Here is a 17,161-nt window from a genome sequence, read left to right on the forward strand (position 1 = left end):
TTGCTCTCCACTGGACTATTTTTGGGACAGGGTCGCTCACTGAACATGAAGCTCACTGATTTGGAGAGACTCGCTGGCCTGCGAGCTCCAAGGATTGTCCTGTGTCTGCCTCCTTAGCACTGGGATTTCAATTATACACACCATAACACCCCAGTTTTTTTCTTTCTGTTTTATTTTGTTTGGAGACAATATCTCACTATGTAGCTCAGACTAGCCTGAAATTGGTCATGTTGACCAGGTTGGTCTCTTCGTGTTAAGCGCTAGAATTAAAGGTGTGGCCCACCACATAAGGTTAACACCATTTTTTTTTTCTTTTACTTGAGTACTGGACATTTGCACTCTGGTCCTGTCCTCATGTTTGCACAGCAACACGGTACCTACTTAGCTGTCTTCCTAGTTTCCTAGCTAGAGACACTTTCAAAGGTATGATATAAACAGGTGAATTGTCGGGCATATGGAAACGCAGTCATTTTTATGGTAGTCATGATCACGAGTTGAGAATTATTACTTCATAGTGAACAAAGGTGTCATCAAATTGTGTAATACCGGCATGCTTTTACTTGCTAGGCTGTGTTTAAATTGACGGTTTGGCAGTACAACCCAGGATTAAGTCAGATGACAGGGTACTACAGGTGCATCAGAATGACAACTGAAACCATTTCTTATTAATAAAAGTAATATAGGATAATGAATAGTCAAGGTGGCATGCCATGGATGGATTGAAGTTAAATGTAGTTAAACAGAGATGTTGATTCCCTTGGGGCAGTTGAGTTGGACTTGAATCTGGGCTGATTACAACCATTGTGCTAAACTTAGGTCAAGCGTTGAAAAGTATTGAATTTCATTCATTCCTTTTTTTTTTCCTTCGTGAGGCAGGATACATTTGCATGCTGTTCAGGCTGGTTTCAAACTTGCAGTTCTCTTGCTTTAGCCTCTAAGCTGCTGGGTTACAGGTGCATGCCACTGCACCCAGACGTAGTCATCAATTCTTAAAAAATTTTAATTATACATTTAAAAGTCTCCAAAAACCTTTTGCTGCTCATAAGTTCTGCTGACAGTTACCTACGTGGCATTATAACTCAGCAGTTTGTGCAGAAGCAAGCATGACCTCGCTCATAGCTCTTCCACATGACTCTTGAGTTATGAGAATCCCAGACTCTGTAGGTATTACACTTAATTACCATTTAAAGTGTCTTTGAAAAGATTATATTGTGACTTGGCATAACATAAGATTGTTGATGGTGGAAAAAGTATGCATAGTGGGCTTTATGGTAATACAGATTACTAGGGGATTGGCCCTCTTTCTTCCTGGCTCTCTGTCTTTTCTTCCCATCTCACCTCTGTCTTCTGCCTTTCCCTCTCTCTTTTTCCCTGTTTCTCACTCCCCCGCCCTTTGACAGTGACTCTCTACATAACTAACACTAAGTTCCATTAACTTGGAACTCACTAAGGGGCAGTCCCAGCTGGTCCTACTTAGGGACAGTCCTCACCATGATTCTCCTGCCTTGACTTCTCAAGCGCTGGGGTTGCAGGCATGCACCACCAGGCACAAGAGGGAACTCATACATGGGGTGGGGGAGGTCTGTACATGTCTGTGACTGACTGCAAAAATACTGCAAGTGTTATTGGTGAATTTGCAAGTTAGTTTTTGAAAGATGAAAGGAATCAAAACCCAGAATCAATAAATAAAGCATATGGGCAGAATTTGGTCCCCTAGGAGAAAAAAATTCCAAAGCCATATGGCAAAGGATGTAGACAGTGGGAAGTTTAAATATTGGGTAAAATCATGGGCCCCATCTTGTATTTAGTGAATCAAAATTTGTGCCTCAGATTCAGATACTCATGTTTTGCCAAGACTGAGGACTGAGGCTTTGTAAACCTGGAGGAGGCACATACAGGACAATGCTGGAAGTTAACCCAGTAAACTGGGAGTTAAGAGATCAGAAGTTAGACAGGTGGTGTTGGCACACGCCTTTAATCCCAGCACTTGGGAGCCAGAGGCGGGCGAATCTGAGTTCGAGGCCAGCCTGGTCTACAGAGAGAGTTCCAGGACAGTCAAAGATGTCACACAGAGAAATCCTGTCTCAAAAAAACATACAAACAACAACAAAAAAAGAGATTAAAAGTCAGATAAGTTTGTATGCTTTTGGGGGAGTCTGAAGTTCTGTGGGGTGCTAGGACAACTTCTCTAAGGTGAAAGACATGTAGCTATCATCTTTGTTTGATGAAGACTTTCCAGAGTGGATGCTTTGGGCTCACTATGCGCCTGCCAATGATTCCGCCTCCATGCTCTGCAGCTTTGCCCAGCAATCTCATTGGTTTCTCAAGGTAAAATTGTGTGGGATTGTATTGGTTTTGCAGTTGGGATCTCACAAGGAGGCAAACATGGCCTATGTCTACCCAGGAAGAAATTCTCATGGAAAGTGGATGAAGATGTTGTGTGGAGTACTAGCCAAGCAGTAAGAGGAGAGACAGTGTAGAACCTCAGGAGTCTGGAGCAAGAGAAGTGGTCTGGCAATTCCCCTGGCAAGCCAACCAGCCTCAGCAGAGACTGAGAACATGGCAAGCACCACGGCAGATCCATGAGCCAGACACTGCCAGATTTACCAAGTCACGAAGTTGGGCAGATACTGCAACAAGGCATCAGATAGGAAGGAGTCAAAGGATTGGAAAAGCCGTTGAGGTATAAAAATAATAGCCAGAACATGTGTGGGAGACTAAAGTTGGAAATTCCCCAAGAAAGACAATCTCAGTATAATAACATTTCCCCCACTTCTTAACTAATCTTTCCCTGAATTCCTTTTCTCGGAATCAGAATAGCAATATGTCAGGTCCAAATTCTGGAGTCATGACTTTTGACTCCTACACATCAAAAAGGATTTCTCCTTGTAATAATATCTTTGTAATCTGCATCTGCCTCTTTGTCCCCAGGAATGCTACCTTAATTGTGCAAACTTTTCTCTTCTGCATTTCCCACGTAATTGATAGATGGCATTTCTGCATCCCCAACCATGCTTTTCACCTCCCCTTTGTGATGCTGAGATGGAACCCAGGGCTTCATGCATGCCAGACAGGGGTTCTACCATTCCTCTACTTCTCCAGCGTTACTCCTCAAACATTCTTCGAGAATTTACTACGCACTGGCCATTGAGTCAAACCCTAAAAAATGTGAAGAAAATGAAATTTTTATTACATCTGGCATCTTAGAATTTAGTGTGAAGGAGAAGGTACATTTAAAATGCTGTTTAAAGTCCTTCCGTTTGCACCAACGTTTAGTATATCGATTCATCTTTCGTAGAGGCTCCGTATTGTTTCTCAAGCAGAAGTGAGTATCTAGCTACCTATCACCTATATCGATCACCTGCCTATTACCTGAATCTCCGGCAGTGAGACAGCTGGCAAAGCCAACATAACATTTCAGTATTCTCACAAAGAAGAAAGGGGACCATGATTCCTAGGAGTCAACCTTTGGCTTGGCTGATTTAAGGCTAGCAAACCCGTCCCACCCTCTGAGTGGGACTCCGTGACGCGCCCCCTAGAGTTTCTGGTTGGCGTTGCACGAAAGTGAGAGCGCCTGCAAGCACGCGGCCCAGGTCAGCGTGTGGCGCATGCGTAAAGCTCGGGTGCTCGCATGGGCAGGGAGAGTCCAAGTGTGAGGGGGAGATCACTGTTGATTCTGGCTTTGTTTTCCTCGTGAAATAGGATACAGCTTATATTACTCACGTTTGCTCTGCACAGTAATTTAAACAGTGATATCCGAGTGGCGCCTCCGTAGGAGGAGGCGAAGAGCCCGGGATTGGGGATCTCCTCTCGTTGACCTCCCCCCGCGCGGTGGCGTTTGGATGGTGCCGGCCGGAGCGCGCGGGGGCGGAAGCGGCGGTGGCGGCCGCGGCCGCTGTCAGAGCTGGAGAGCGGCCGGCGGAGTCGTCATGGAGGGTCAGCGCTGGCTGCCGCTGGAGGCCAACCCCGAGGTGAGCGCGGCCAGGAGCCGCAGTTGGGGACCGAGCGAGTCGGGACTCCGGCGCCGGTTCGCCTGCGCGCGTCCCTAAACCCTCTTCTGTCTCGTTTCAGGTCACCAACCAGGTGAGTGCGGTGTCTGTCACCCCGGACCCCGGAGTCCTTTCTGCCTTCGCCGCCAGCCTCTTCGCTGCTGGCCTTCACCTCTGCATCCCCGAGGATCCAGGGATCTCATCCCGGGAGCCCCCTCCCCCCCGCCCCGTCTGTGCCTGTGGGCGGCTCCGCCCCTTTTAGGCCACCACCTGGCTCCCGGAGATGCCCGTGCTCCGGTGTCCCTCGGCCGGACCCCAAGTCACCAACGCTGCCCGGGGCCTTGGGTTCTGAGGTTTGCTTGACGCTCCCTTGGTATCCCCTGTTCCTCTTCCCTCCTGGTTTGACTCCTTGCTGCTGCGTCTCATCATGTTCCTAGCCCCTGTCCCTTCTAGGTGACTAATTTGCCAACACTTCCCGACTCCCGGCTTCGTAAACTTGCCCACCCAGTTCTGGTAATTCCATCCACCAACCTATACAATGAAATCACCTTCCAGCAATCTTCTCTTGCCCCATCAAGTTGCTTCTCTTCCCTGCCACGCCCCCTTTCTCTTCCAGTTTTTAAGATGTGGACCATGTAGTTTTAGCCTTTTGTACCATACAAAGCCCGGTTTAATTGTCATTTGCAATTCTTGGCCACCTGCACTGAAGATTGGGGCTGGGGATGGCAAGTGAGGATGCTGTAGCTCCCTAATTAGGAAACACCTATTAGTTATAATTTTTTATTTGCACAAGTATGTATTGTCTTAGCCTGTTTCTTCCGCTCTCAACATTTAATTCACTTTTGACCATGCTCTTAGTTTGTTATGTAATTTTCTTTTCCAATACATTCCTTCTCATAGCCAAAGGATAAAGATTTATCGTCTACTTTAAAAAATGTTTTTTGAGGCCAAACATCGTGGAACATGCCTACAGTATCAACCTGTGGGAGGCTGAGGTAGGAGAATTTTGAGTTTTAGCCCAGTCTAGACTGCGACTGTCTCAAGCCTCCCCATCTCGCCATCCCCCATTAGTGGTGTTGTTTGTTTTTGAATGTTGTTTTTGTTTTCAAAGCTTTTTAGCAAATTTCTTATATAAAACATGTAGGCTTTACGTTAGAGGTGACATACTTTGTCTTTTTCCAAAACATTTTTACTGCTTTTATTTATTTTGTGTTTGGATAGGCGACATGCATGTGGGGGTTCCGAGGCCAGCTTTCTAGACTCAGTTTACTCTCCCCATGTGGGGGGTTCCGAGGCCAGCTTTCTGGACTCAGTTCACTCTTTCCCTCGACTGAGTCCTTGATGGTGGCAAAAGCCTTTACTCACTGGTCCAACTACCTTTATCTTATTTGAGTTTATTGTGCGTTCGGTCAGGCATCTGAGCAAAGTGTAACGTTTAAAACCCAGCACTTTCCTGAGAATGTCAACTTTCTTCTGGTCTCACCCTTTTGAAATCTGTCATCTCTTTTCCAAACACATCTTTATCTTCTTTATCAAGAGAAAAACTGTAAATCTGAAGAAATTTGTGACTCCTGTGCGTAGAAAAAGGTGTTTATTCAGCTGGAATGCAAAGTCATTTTTACACTGACCGATAAGGAAATATCTTTTGTTCCGTTGTCCATCTCTTCTCACCACTGTCGTCCTCTTTGTAGTAGCTTGCTAAGTTCTCAAATGATATGACTCTAACACTGTACCTTTCTAATGACGTTACCTCTCAGATACATCTTAGGATCCCTGTCAGTTTCTACAGACATTGATGATGAATGTGTCGAGTGGACAGATGTGTGTTGAGGATGTATCATTATTGCATTGGATCTTGTAATCTCTGAAGGAGGTGTGGCTATCTCATTGCTTAGGCCTTTGATTTCTTTCATCGGTGTTTGATTATTTGAGCACATAGCTCTTGGAAATTTTTTTTGGACACCTACAAATTTGATGGGTTTGGGGGGTGCTCTTGTAAATGGTATTGCTTTAAAATTTTGTTTTTGAGTTATTTGCTATATTTAGAAATCTAATTTAAAAATCTGCCTACATTCTCTACCTTGCTAAAGTCAAGTGTGCGTCTCCCTTTTTTTGTAGGTTCTTTGGGGATTTTCTATAAAGACAGTTGTGTTCTCTGCAGTCAGATACTTATTTCTATTTTAAATACCTTTATTTCTTTTTCTTGTCTTATTGCACTTGGTAATAGCTTACGTATGAATTTGAAGTATCTTCTTTCTGATCTTAGTTCAGCAAGCGTTTACTCTTTTATTCTGAAGTGTGGCAGGCATTTCATAGAGGATTTCTCAGGCTGAAGAAGTTCCCACTTTTCTTAATTTGTAAAGATTTTTATTATGAATTAATGTTCAGTTTCCCAAAGTGATTTTTTTTTTTTTGGCATTTCTTGAAATGATCATGGATAGAAGAAATACTAGTGTGTGTATGTAAAAGGAACAGTTAAATGGCCAATATTACTCTGGTACCTAAACTAGGCAAACCATAAGAGGAAAAACTGGACTTGTATCTTATGAATATGACTATAAAAGCCTTCAATAATAGATATGTAAAAGCACAAGAACATAACCAAGAACAGCTTTTTCTTATATTTAAGAACGATTAACCATTCAAAAATCAGTGTAATTAGCCTTATCAATTGATTAAAAAAACTAAGCAAGTTTACTGTAAGTAAGCTTGTATAGCTGGACAGTTAAAGTCTATGATTTAACTGATATAGAACTTCATTCTTAGATGACTTTGATAAATTAAAAATGCATTTAATTACATTAATTAAATAATATCTTGAGGTTCCCTTTTGTATTCCCAGCTGTTTGAACAGAAGCTAGTTATGCTTTGGTGGTAAAATATTCTTGGTTTTCTGGTTTTCTTTCCGGTGGGAAGACAGGAAGTAAAATGAGGCAAATAAATCTTTAACAGTTGTTGAAAGTGCAGTGAAGGAGTTAGCAAGGTGTTACGATTGGAACCTAGTAGATTGGCTAGTGACAGAAATCCCTTCTGAGCTGACTTAACTAGAGATAGACTTGTGTGGTGTATCTACTGTGCTTTGGTGTGGTGTGGCTTCAGAATTCTTTTCTAGCCACCTATGATGGCAGGCAGCTATAATCCCAGCTCTGGGGAGACCGAGGGAGGAGAATCAAGAGTTTGAGGCAACATGGTCTACAGAGTGAGACTGTCTCAGATTTTTTTGTTATTAGAGAATGTGTTTTTATTTAGAGAATGGGCAAGTATCTTAGAAGTAGTTAACTTTAACCAGAATTTTTTTTGTTTATCAATGTCCACATTCTATGCAGGGCTAAGGCTGAAAATGAGTAGAAACTTGATTAACTGACTTGTGATTTGGAGAATTATCCCAGCAGGCCTTGAATTCATCATCCTGCCTTTGCTGCCCCAGGTAGGCTACAAGCACCACACCTGGCCACCCCTGGCGTCTCCTGTTTCTTTAGCCTAGTGGATCACAAGAGGAGCCTGGTCTCGACTTCACTGTGTTACCACCTGCCAGTTACAGTCTTGGTAACTCTGAGTTTGAGCATGCACTGTCTTACACTGTGATAATGTCTGGTGCTACATTAGAGTCCTTGTATGTCTACAGCCTGAAGGTTAGTGTTGACTGCTAGGTGTCATCTAGTCTCCCTGTGTGGTAGCAGATCCACTGACAGACAGTGAATTTATTTTTTATTTTTTGGTATCCTGTCAGCCCCTTTAAAGATATTTTATCATGCTACAGATTGGACTTAAAGTAGAATCATTTAAAAAAAGAATTTAAGCTCTATCTTATTTACATATATATATATATTTAAATGGATAAAAGTAGCTGATGGAAAGTTGCAGATAACTGAGCATTAAGAAATCGCAACTTTTTCAGAAAGTATGGTTGATGATCTTTGTAACCATTGTACTAGACTTGGCATGTAATTTTTTGTGTGTGATTTGAATGTGGTCTATCTTTTTTAAATCTATATAGCCATTATACACCTGTGTCTGTCTGTCTGTCTGTCTGTCTCTCTCTCTCGAGTGAGAGAGTTTTAATTTAGAAAAGGGAGCTTCCCTAGAATTATTCTTAGTTGTGATGTTATTGAGGAAGTAACATTTTCTTGTTTCATATCTAAAGGCAACTTAAACTACCTTGACATAGTTCTGCTATTTAATGTAAATGTTCCAAGTTAGAAGTAGAGTTGGAGGTTATTTGCTAGATTGTTATCAAAAAATAATCCAGTAATTCTCCTGTAAGTAGATCCTACTTTTGGGAGACAAACAGGCAGGCCTTGGATACCCTGTCTCCTGTAGCTTCTGCCTCACTTCTGTTTCCCTGCCTTGTAAACTTCCACCACGGAATTTGGCACTGCTGTTGCTCCCACCTCACCTCTGTCCTCCTTGTCCTCATTCTTGTCTAACTCGCTTCCATACCCACCGTTTCACAGTGCCTTAGTTAGGGTTTTATTGCTCTGAAGAGACACCAGAGCTACAACAACTCTTTTTTTCTTGGTTTTTTTGAGACCAGGTTTCTCTGTGTAACAGCCTAGCTGTCCTCCTGGAACTCACAGAGATCTGCCTGCCTCTGCCTCCCTAGTGCTGGGATTAAAGGCATGCGCCACACTATCCACCGGCCACATTAACTCTTATAAGGAAACCATTTAATTACACTTCAGAGGTTTAGTCCATTATTGTCATGACGTAAATTGTCTCACTAGACGTGACCTGAGCATATATGAGACCTCAGAACCTGCCTACACAGTGACACAGTTCCTACAAGACCACACCTCCTAGTAGTGCCACTCTCTTTGAAACCACCACACACAATAAATACTTTTGTCACTTCAGTAGTGATCACACTTCTGACACACACGGGCTGCTTTTCTGTTATTGTGTCTCATATCCTTTTAGTGGCATTCAAAGAACAACCTGTTCCACCCTTCCTGAAACATCACGCTTTCGTTTTTACTTTTCTGATAATTATGGTTTTTCTAAGTCCTCAGTTACTTCTTAGGTCATCTCCCTTCTGCCTTGTGTGAAGTTCCTCAGGAATTCCTCTGTGAGATTAACCGTGATTGTCAACTTGGTGTGTATGTCTGTGATGAGGATTTTCTAGATTAGGTTTACTTTGGTGGTGGGAAGACCCAACCAAATTTGTGGGTACCATTTCATGGATATAGAGTGTAGGGCTGAATAGAAAAGTCAGCTCAGCAGGTAAAGGTGCTTGCCGCCATGTCTGATGACCCTCATGATAGAAGGAAAACACCAACTCTCGAAATTATCCTCCAGAGGTTGCTGTGGCAAGTGTGTGCACGCAAAAAAATATTTAAAAGAAAAAAAATAGAAGGAGAGCTGATGGCCAGCATCCTCTCTCTGCTTCCTGACTGTACACGGAGTGACCAGCTGGTTTGTGTCCCTGCTGCCATGCTTCCTCCACCACGATGGCCTGTACCCTCCAGCTGTGAGCCAGAGTGAGCCCTTCCTTTTTTTTAAAGTAGTTTTGAACAGTTGTCTGTTCACAGCACCAGGGCAAGTAACTAATACGGTCCCTTCTACGTAATCTTTTTCTCACGTAGTTTTCCCTAACGACGTTTCCTGTTGTGCTGCTTTCATACTGTGTGTCATCACACAGATGGCCCCAGTGGCCCTCTCAGCTTTCCTTCTCCACCATATTGAGAACCTGTGCGTTTAACTGCTTCTTTGATATTTCCATCTGGATGCTTATACTGCCTCAAACTTAATATAACTGAAAAAGACATGTGAATTTCCATCCTCTGCCTTCCAGAGGCATTGCCATCTCTCCTTTGCTCAGCCAATGGTAGTGACTCTTCTGCCTCATCATGCCATTTTGAAGTTGCCATAGTGTATGACTTTGATCTCTTTCCATGTCTGCCTTCCGAGACCATAGCTGTCTAACCTTTCTGTACTGTTCTAATCACACAGACTGTCTTCACAGTGCAAGCCCTCAGCTGCTGTAGACGTCTAACTACTTGGGCTTGTTTTTCTTCTCTAAAGTCTGTTGTTTGTGCACTATCATCCTTGGTTTGGTTGGTATTAGAAGAATGCACAGAATATCTTGTAATTTTCTGCTTCGGACACTAACAACCCTCACTGCTTATGTTTTAGATACAATGGAAGTGCCTCACTGAGGTCAGTTAAGGAGGCCTTGCCCTTCTCTGCCCAGGCTGGACTTCAGTTTTAAATGCCGAGGCTCTTCCCACTTCAGAGTCTTCACTTATCCTTTCCTTGAATTGTTTGACTTGAGATGTTTTATGGCATTTTTTTTTTGTCTTTTATGGCTCAATTTCAAGATGAACCAGTTTTTCTTTGGTGACATAACTTTTCTTGTTTTCCTTTCCTTCTTCTTCCCCACCCCTACTCTTTTCTCATTCCTGTTTTTCTTTTTGCACAGGGTTTTGTAATGTAGCTGAGGCTACAGTAGTCTTCTTGTTTCAACTAGGATTGTAAGACTAAGCCAGCATTGTAACAAGTGGTTCTCTGTCCCACCATCTCCAAAATTGTGACACGCAAACTTCTTATGAAAGCTCTGCCTATAGCCTAGGCTTGTTTCTAATTAGTTTTTATAACTTAAATTAACCCACGTCTATTAATTTATGTCTGTGGCATGGCTCCTGGCTGTTAATCTCTCCTACACGTCCTGCTTGCTCTGCACACAGATATTCCACAGCAACCATATTCAGTTAATTTCTTCAGAATACTTTGTGAAGTTATCTTGTTTGTTTCTTTTCTCTTCGTTTTTTGGTTTTGTTTTGTTGTTGTTGTCGTTATTTTTGAGACAAAGTCTCTCTGTGTAGTTCTAACTGTCCTGGAACTGGTTATATAGACTCTGGCCTCAAACTCAGAGGTCCTCCTGCTTGTGCCTCCTGAGTGCTGGGATTGAAGGCCTGTGCTACCATGCCCAGCTGTGTGTACATTTTCTTTACCACTAAAATGTAAGTTCTTTGAGAGCAGAGAATGACTGAAGTGTCGTAAGTGTCTCATGGCCTGCAAGGAGCTGTCAGCTCATAGATACCAAAGAATGAGTAGAGCTTCCGAAGCTGCTTTTCTGCCCTGGAAAGTTCCATAGAAGTTTATGTGGTAATGGATCCTTCCCTGAATATTTCAGTGAACAGAATTTGTCTTCTAAGGAGCTTTGGTTTTTGTTTTTTTTTTATTACAGCAATGAGAATAACATTTAATTAGTAATGTGATATTTATTTTTACTGGAACAAATTTTGCTTTCTTACAACTTTTAATTGTTCATTAGTCCTTCTATTCAAGGCATCTAGCACAAATCTAATTGCTCTTTCTTGATATTACTAACACGGAGGCCAAGGTTTAGTAATTTAAGTCCTATCTGAACATGCTGTTCTGTATCAATTATCTTTCTGTTGCTGTGATAAACGGCATGGCCAAGACAACTAAGGAAGAGTGAGTTTGTTTTGGCTTACCGTCCAGAGGCTTAAGAGTCCCTGCTGGAGGGGAACATCAGCTGCAGATGCCAGCATAGTGGCCGGAACAGCAAACTGAGAGCTCACATCTTGAACCACAAGCACAAAGCATGTCACAAACATGTAGGGTAAGACTGTAAACATGTAAAGCCCACTTCCAGTGATATACTTCCTAGAGCAAGACTGCACTCTGAAATCTCTCCAAACACCACCACCCACTGTGGGAACATCCTCATTGAAACCATTACACCTGATGTCTCTCACTTTGAGGATCTTTGGTCATGGTCTTTGGGGTCCTTTTCTTGTCCTTACCCTTTCTGAAGATGGGTGTGTTCAGGGCTCTTCCATAATTCATGCTGCATCTTCTTTGTTTGCTTGGTTTGGTGGGCTGTTGCTATTGTCCTGAATGACGCTTTTCTCAGAAAGCCAGCATTGTCTCCTTTTGATAATTTTACTTAGTCCATATTGAACCTACAATGAAGCAATTTTTTTTAACGTTCACATAAAATATTTTCAGTGATTCCCTATTCTCGAGTTGAAGAAATTTGATCTTGTCTTATTTTTAGGCAGTCTGTTAAAATTTATTTTTTGGTTCCTAAGCTATTATTTCTCATTTAACTTATTTCCATTGTTCCATGCATAGCAATCACTACTAGTGTGCTCTTATTGGTAGTGATATGAAGCAGTTGCTAGACAAGTGTAGCTTTACAGTGACTGAGCAGTTTTATCCAGGTTGACTTAATGAACATCAGATTGTAGATAAGGAACTAAAAGTCCCAGTCTTCTTTATCTGACAAGAAAAAGAGTATACATTGAATGTTTAGTGTAAACCAGCTTACGTCACATGCAGGCATATAGATGGTAAGGTTATCTATTGAAATGCATTCATTTCAGTTCAAGAGACACCTGGCTTGACCAGGTCTAGTGCTTGGCAATATAAACAGACTGCACATTTGTTCCTGGCTGCCCAGGCCCAAAAAGTCACACAGAAACTATATTAATTACAACACTGTTTGGCCAATAACTTAGGCATATTTCTAGCTAGTTCTTACATCTTAACCCATTTCTATTAATCTGTATATTGCCACAAGGCTGTGGCTTACCAATAGGTTCTGGCATTTGTCTCCCTTGGCAGCTACACAGAGTCTCCTTGACTCTGCTTACTCTCTCTCTACATTTCTGTTCAGATTTACTGCCTGACTTTACTGTGCTAAGCCATGGCCAAAATAGCTTTATTCATTAGCCAGTAAAATCAATACGTATACAGAAGGACATCCCCCATCATCTTCCATTTCTGTCTAATTAAAAGGAAGGTTTTTAACTTTAACATAGTAAAATTACATATAATGAAACAGGTATCAAGCAAGAACTACAGTTACAATATTTAATCCATTTATATTTGGCAAATTAATGAAAATATCATTTATCCTATCTTTGTGAGTCTAAAGTTTTAGATTTAATTTATCCTTTATCATAACTAAGAAAAACTATATCTGTTTTTAACTCTTTAAAGACCCCAGAAAGATATAATATTACCTAAATAAACAAGAATTATATTGTAAGTAACTTTCAAAGTTTTAGAATTGACAGAGACATCTTGCTCTTTCTGCCTGGACAGTCACCCAGAGGTGTTTTGTTTTTTTGTTTTTTGTTTTTTGTTTGTAACATTGGGGAATCTATCTTTAGCTCCAATAGTTTAGAGGCCCATAGTATCTGACAGACTTTTTTATGAAGCAGGAAATTTGAAGATCTGTTTTGCCTTGTACTGGTAAAGTTTACCAATTGCTTTTTTCTGTGTCTTGCAAAATGTCTGGCAGTTTCTTCTGTGAAGCAGGAACCCTGAAGGACCATCCCATCTTTTGGAAGTTCAGCAGTCACTGTTTCTGTGGGTTCTGCATGTCCACTTTATACAGCATACTTTAAAGCAGTCTAGGCAAGAGCAGTTTCTTGCCCAAATGGCTAGCCTTGTCACACTGAAGGCAAATTTCATAATGACTTTCTTCAATCCCCATCTACCTCTCTGAAGTATTTGGTGCTGCCTAAAGCAGACATGTCTTACTGTCAAGAAAAGTCTTAAGTTCTTAAAACATTTTAAATGCCATATTTTGTAGTTCTTTGAAGTGTTGAATATTATCTAACTGAAATATATCTCTGTATATCTAGAAAACCTAACTAACATGACTACAAGTTTTACTATTATAATTGCTATTTATTAATCCATAATTTTTAAATTATATGTTACATTTTTCAATGAGCTGCATAAACACAATACTTTAAACAAGAACAGAAATACACACACACACACACACACACAGTAACAAATTGACCTTAAATTTGTATCAATAGACCAAAGTCCATACCAATGTAAAGCACTTATCTCTATATATTATATCTCCATTTAAATGAAAACAACCATTTATAAACAATCATTTTGAGAATTTGCACACAATTTTCTCCAAACTGCTTCCTGCTGTTGGGCAAAGTATTTTTAGGGTTTTTGGAGACCTTTTGGGGTCTTGTTCCATCAAACCACATTAGCGTGGACAGAATCCACGGGTTCTCATCTTCTGTGGAAACAAAAGTAGAACCTATTTTTCATAGTAACATAACTTTAGAGTTAAAATTTGAACTCAAATACCTTTATGTTGAATTAAGTTAGTAGTCCCCAGAAACAAATGTCTCTCCGTCAAAAAATTCAAAGAAAACACAATAATATTCATAATTTGTGTATATTCCATCTTTCCGTCGTTTATTTTTCTTTACTCCTTTAATCTATTTCTGTCTGCAATCTTCTATATTACTTAAAACCATTTACTTCTTTTTATAACTGTTTATACTTTCTCCCCTCTTTCTCCAAAGCCTAAGTACATTTTTAAAGCACACTGTCTCTTTTATTTTTGCCTGACTCTGTCTTTATTGTGTATATGTAATCATTTTCTGACCAGGAACGTCCCTACCCCCTTAAAATGCTAAGTGGGCATGACTAGGACCAACTCCACAGCCCTGCCTGTTGGTTCTGCCCCATCCAACATGGCGGAGGTATGTTTACCACCTCTGCTAGCCATGCTCACTGCCCCAACTCCAGGAACGCAGCAGGTCTATGTCACCATTAAGCAACTAGGCATTGCTCACAAACCCTGTTTAAGTAAAGGACCTGCTGAAAGAGTCAGCAGAAACCCGGCAGCACAAACCAGGAAGCTGTCTCTTAAAGAAGCCACACCTCTGCTTGCAACCAACAAATGAGCCTATCTGAAAACAAAACAAAACAAAAAAGTGACTACCAAGAAGCTGTGTTTGGCTCCGATTTTTGTGGGTCTAGAAGCCCTCTTTTTAAAGCTTTATTGGGCTTTTTTAGGTCTTATGTGGGTCCATGCCCCAGATGGTGGGTGCTATTTTATATACTTTGGGCGTGGTCTCGTGTACTATAAATGCAGACAAAAGGTGTTCATGAGCCTCTTAGCTGCTGGATTTGGGTCCAGTTCCCAGTGCATGCAGAGGACTGTGGATCGCTACTGTGAGTTTATCCCCAAATAAATAAGCCTTTGTTATACTCCATTCCGGGCTATTGTGGAACTCCTTTGTACGCCAACATAGCAATGGGAAACAATAAGAATTTCTTCCCTTAACACTGAACCTTTTTTTCTTTTTTAAATCTTTTTCTTTTTTAAATCTTTTTCTTTTTTGGTTTCTAAGTAGAATTGAATATTAAGACTGGCCTAGAACAGTAAATCTGGAGAAAATGGAGGCAAATAGAAACCTTTTCAAATGTGCCTATGAACTTTACCAAGCCTTGAAATCATTAATAATGTGTTGAAGAATGGTCATAGTGGAAAGGTCCTTGCTCTCTCTGGTTCTAGACCATGCAGCTTGATGGAGAGGTGAATGCAATACCCACGAGAGGTCCTTTTCTGCATTTCTATTTATTTATTTATTTGCTTGTTTGTTTATTTCTCCAAGTGTTTGCCTGCATGTGTGTCTGTGCAATGTGCACTGTGTTACTTTTTGCTTTTTGCTTGATAAAATACTGAGCTATCTGTCTTCAAACTACAGGAGTTATTTTTTGGTATCAGGATAAACTGTTGAAGTAAAATAATTCATTGTTTAATTGATGCATTTTAAAGTCTGGAATTAAGTTTTTAAGGTGACTTGTATGGATTTTGTGAAGTCCTGGCTATCATATTCAGTACCAAAGTAATAGATTCGAAAACAGGTTTGTTTAATATGTTATGAGTTTTAACTGCTATGTGATATACATTGCTCTTGTCCTATTCTGTTCATCACAGACTTGCTTTGCGATGTTCCTCATTTCTCAGACTATGGTATACTTGACAAATAAGGATTATATGTATTTATGGTGTACATTCTGTGTTTGAAAGTGCCGCCTTCTCCATTCTTACTGAACATAAGTATACTGATAACAGTCCTTTCTATATACTAGATCTGTGGTGCACACACTTGTTGATATTTCCCTGTTAAATTCCACAGGTTTTCATTTACCCCTTAACCTTTGCTGCTTTTTCTTTTAATAGTTTCTCAAACAGTTAGGCCTGCATCCTAACTGGCAGTTTGTTGATGTGTACGGGATGGAGCCTGAACTTCTCAGCATGGTACCAAGACCAGTGTGTGCAGTGTTACTCCTCTTCCCTATTACAGAGAAGGTAATTGTAAAGCAAGATACAGTTTTTGATATCGTGTTGAGACATAATCTCAAAAAACAAATGATGCCTTTGCTGCATATCATCATAAGGAAATACTAATGTGCTATTAAAGTAAAAGATTTAGATTATAGATTGACAGTAAAGCTCTGAGTTGCTCTTTTACCTTTAGCTGTTTTCCCTTAGAAGATATGGTTAGCTTGCTTCAGCTTTGGTTTGGTGCAGCACTTAATACCATTTTCATGAATATTCTTTGATTTTTTTTTTCCCCCTAAGACAGGGTTTCTCTGTGTAACAGTTCCAGCTATCCTGGAACTCACTCTGTAGACCAGACTGGCCTCGAACTCACAGAGAGCTGCCTTTCTCTGCCTCCCAAGTGCTGGGATTAAAGGTGAGCACTACTACTGCCTGGCCTATTCTTTGAAATTTTAAGTAAATATTTAAATATTTATTATAAAACATATTAATAAAGAATATTCAGGATTGCAACTTGTAAAGCATATAAACAATCTTGATTGTGATTATAAAAACAGACCTTTGTTTATTTTAAGGAGGTAGGGGAAACTGATGGTGTGTATCCATTATTTTCAATACAAACTTGATTTGGGGACCATTGCTAAACTTAGGTACGGTTTAATTGAGAGAATGTATTGGGCGTGATAAGTAGGTATCTTAGGTCTCCGTTTCAGTGTTCATGGAGCGGAGTTGGGATGCTGTGTGCAGTTAGGACATCCTCGTAGTCCTCCCTTCTGACTTTAGACTAGGAGCAGTAGGATGAGCTCAAACCTTCCGGAAATGGAGCAGTGCTTGTGACAGTGCGGACATGTGGATGAGTTGGTAGGTGCAAGCGCAAGTCGTGTTGCTCCGAGGACAGATCTGCCTGATCACCAACATGCAGCAGCCTGCTTCTTGGTGACAGACGTCCATTAGTTGTCCTTGAGGATAAATAATATAGCAAGTTTGCTCCCTCCCCTGGCTGACTTAGAATGCTCTGTGTAAAACAGACTGGCCTTGAACTCACAGAGATTCCTTGCTTCTGCCTCCAGAGTGGTGCAATAAA

General features: G+C 41.0%; 1 protein-coding gene across 4 annotated transcripts in view; it reads left to right on the top strand.

Annotated features, from left to right (window-relative positions):
* Positions 1–3,864: 3,864 nt before the first annotated feature.
* The window catches only part of Uchl3 (ubiquitin C-terminal hydrolase L3), a 43,957-nt gene continuing 30,660 nt past the window's right edge, over positions 3,865–17,161 (top strand). The window contains exons 1-3 of one of the 4 annotated variants that reach the window (XM_085698249.2): positions 3,865–3,971; positions 4,072–4,083; positions 15,976–16,104. In XM_085698249.2, coding sequence (XP_085554375.1) covers positions 3,930–3,971; positions 4,072–4,083; positions 15,976–16,104 — 183 coding nt within the window. In that variant the 5' untranslated portion in view covers positions 3,865–3,929. Of the gene's footprint in view, positions 3,972–4,071; positions 4,084–4,960; positions 4,985–15,975; positions 16,105–17,161 lie in introns of those variants that run through there. The other 3 variants (XM_085698250.2, XM_085698251.2, XM_085698252.2) reach the window with 3 other exon arrangements.

Source organism: Myodes glareolus, chromosome 12 (genome assembly GCF_982192425.1).
Source record: "Myodes glareolus chromosome 12, mMyoGla1.1, whole genome shotgun sequence".
Taxonomy (NCBI): Eukaryota; Metazoa; Chordata; class Mammalia; order Rodentia; family Cricetidae; genus Myodes; species Myodes glareolus.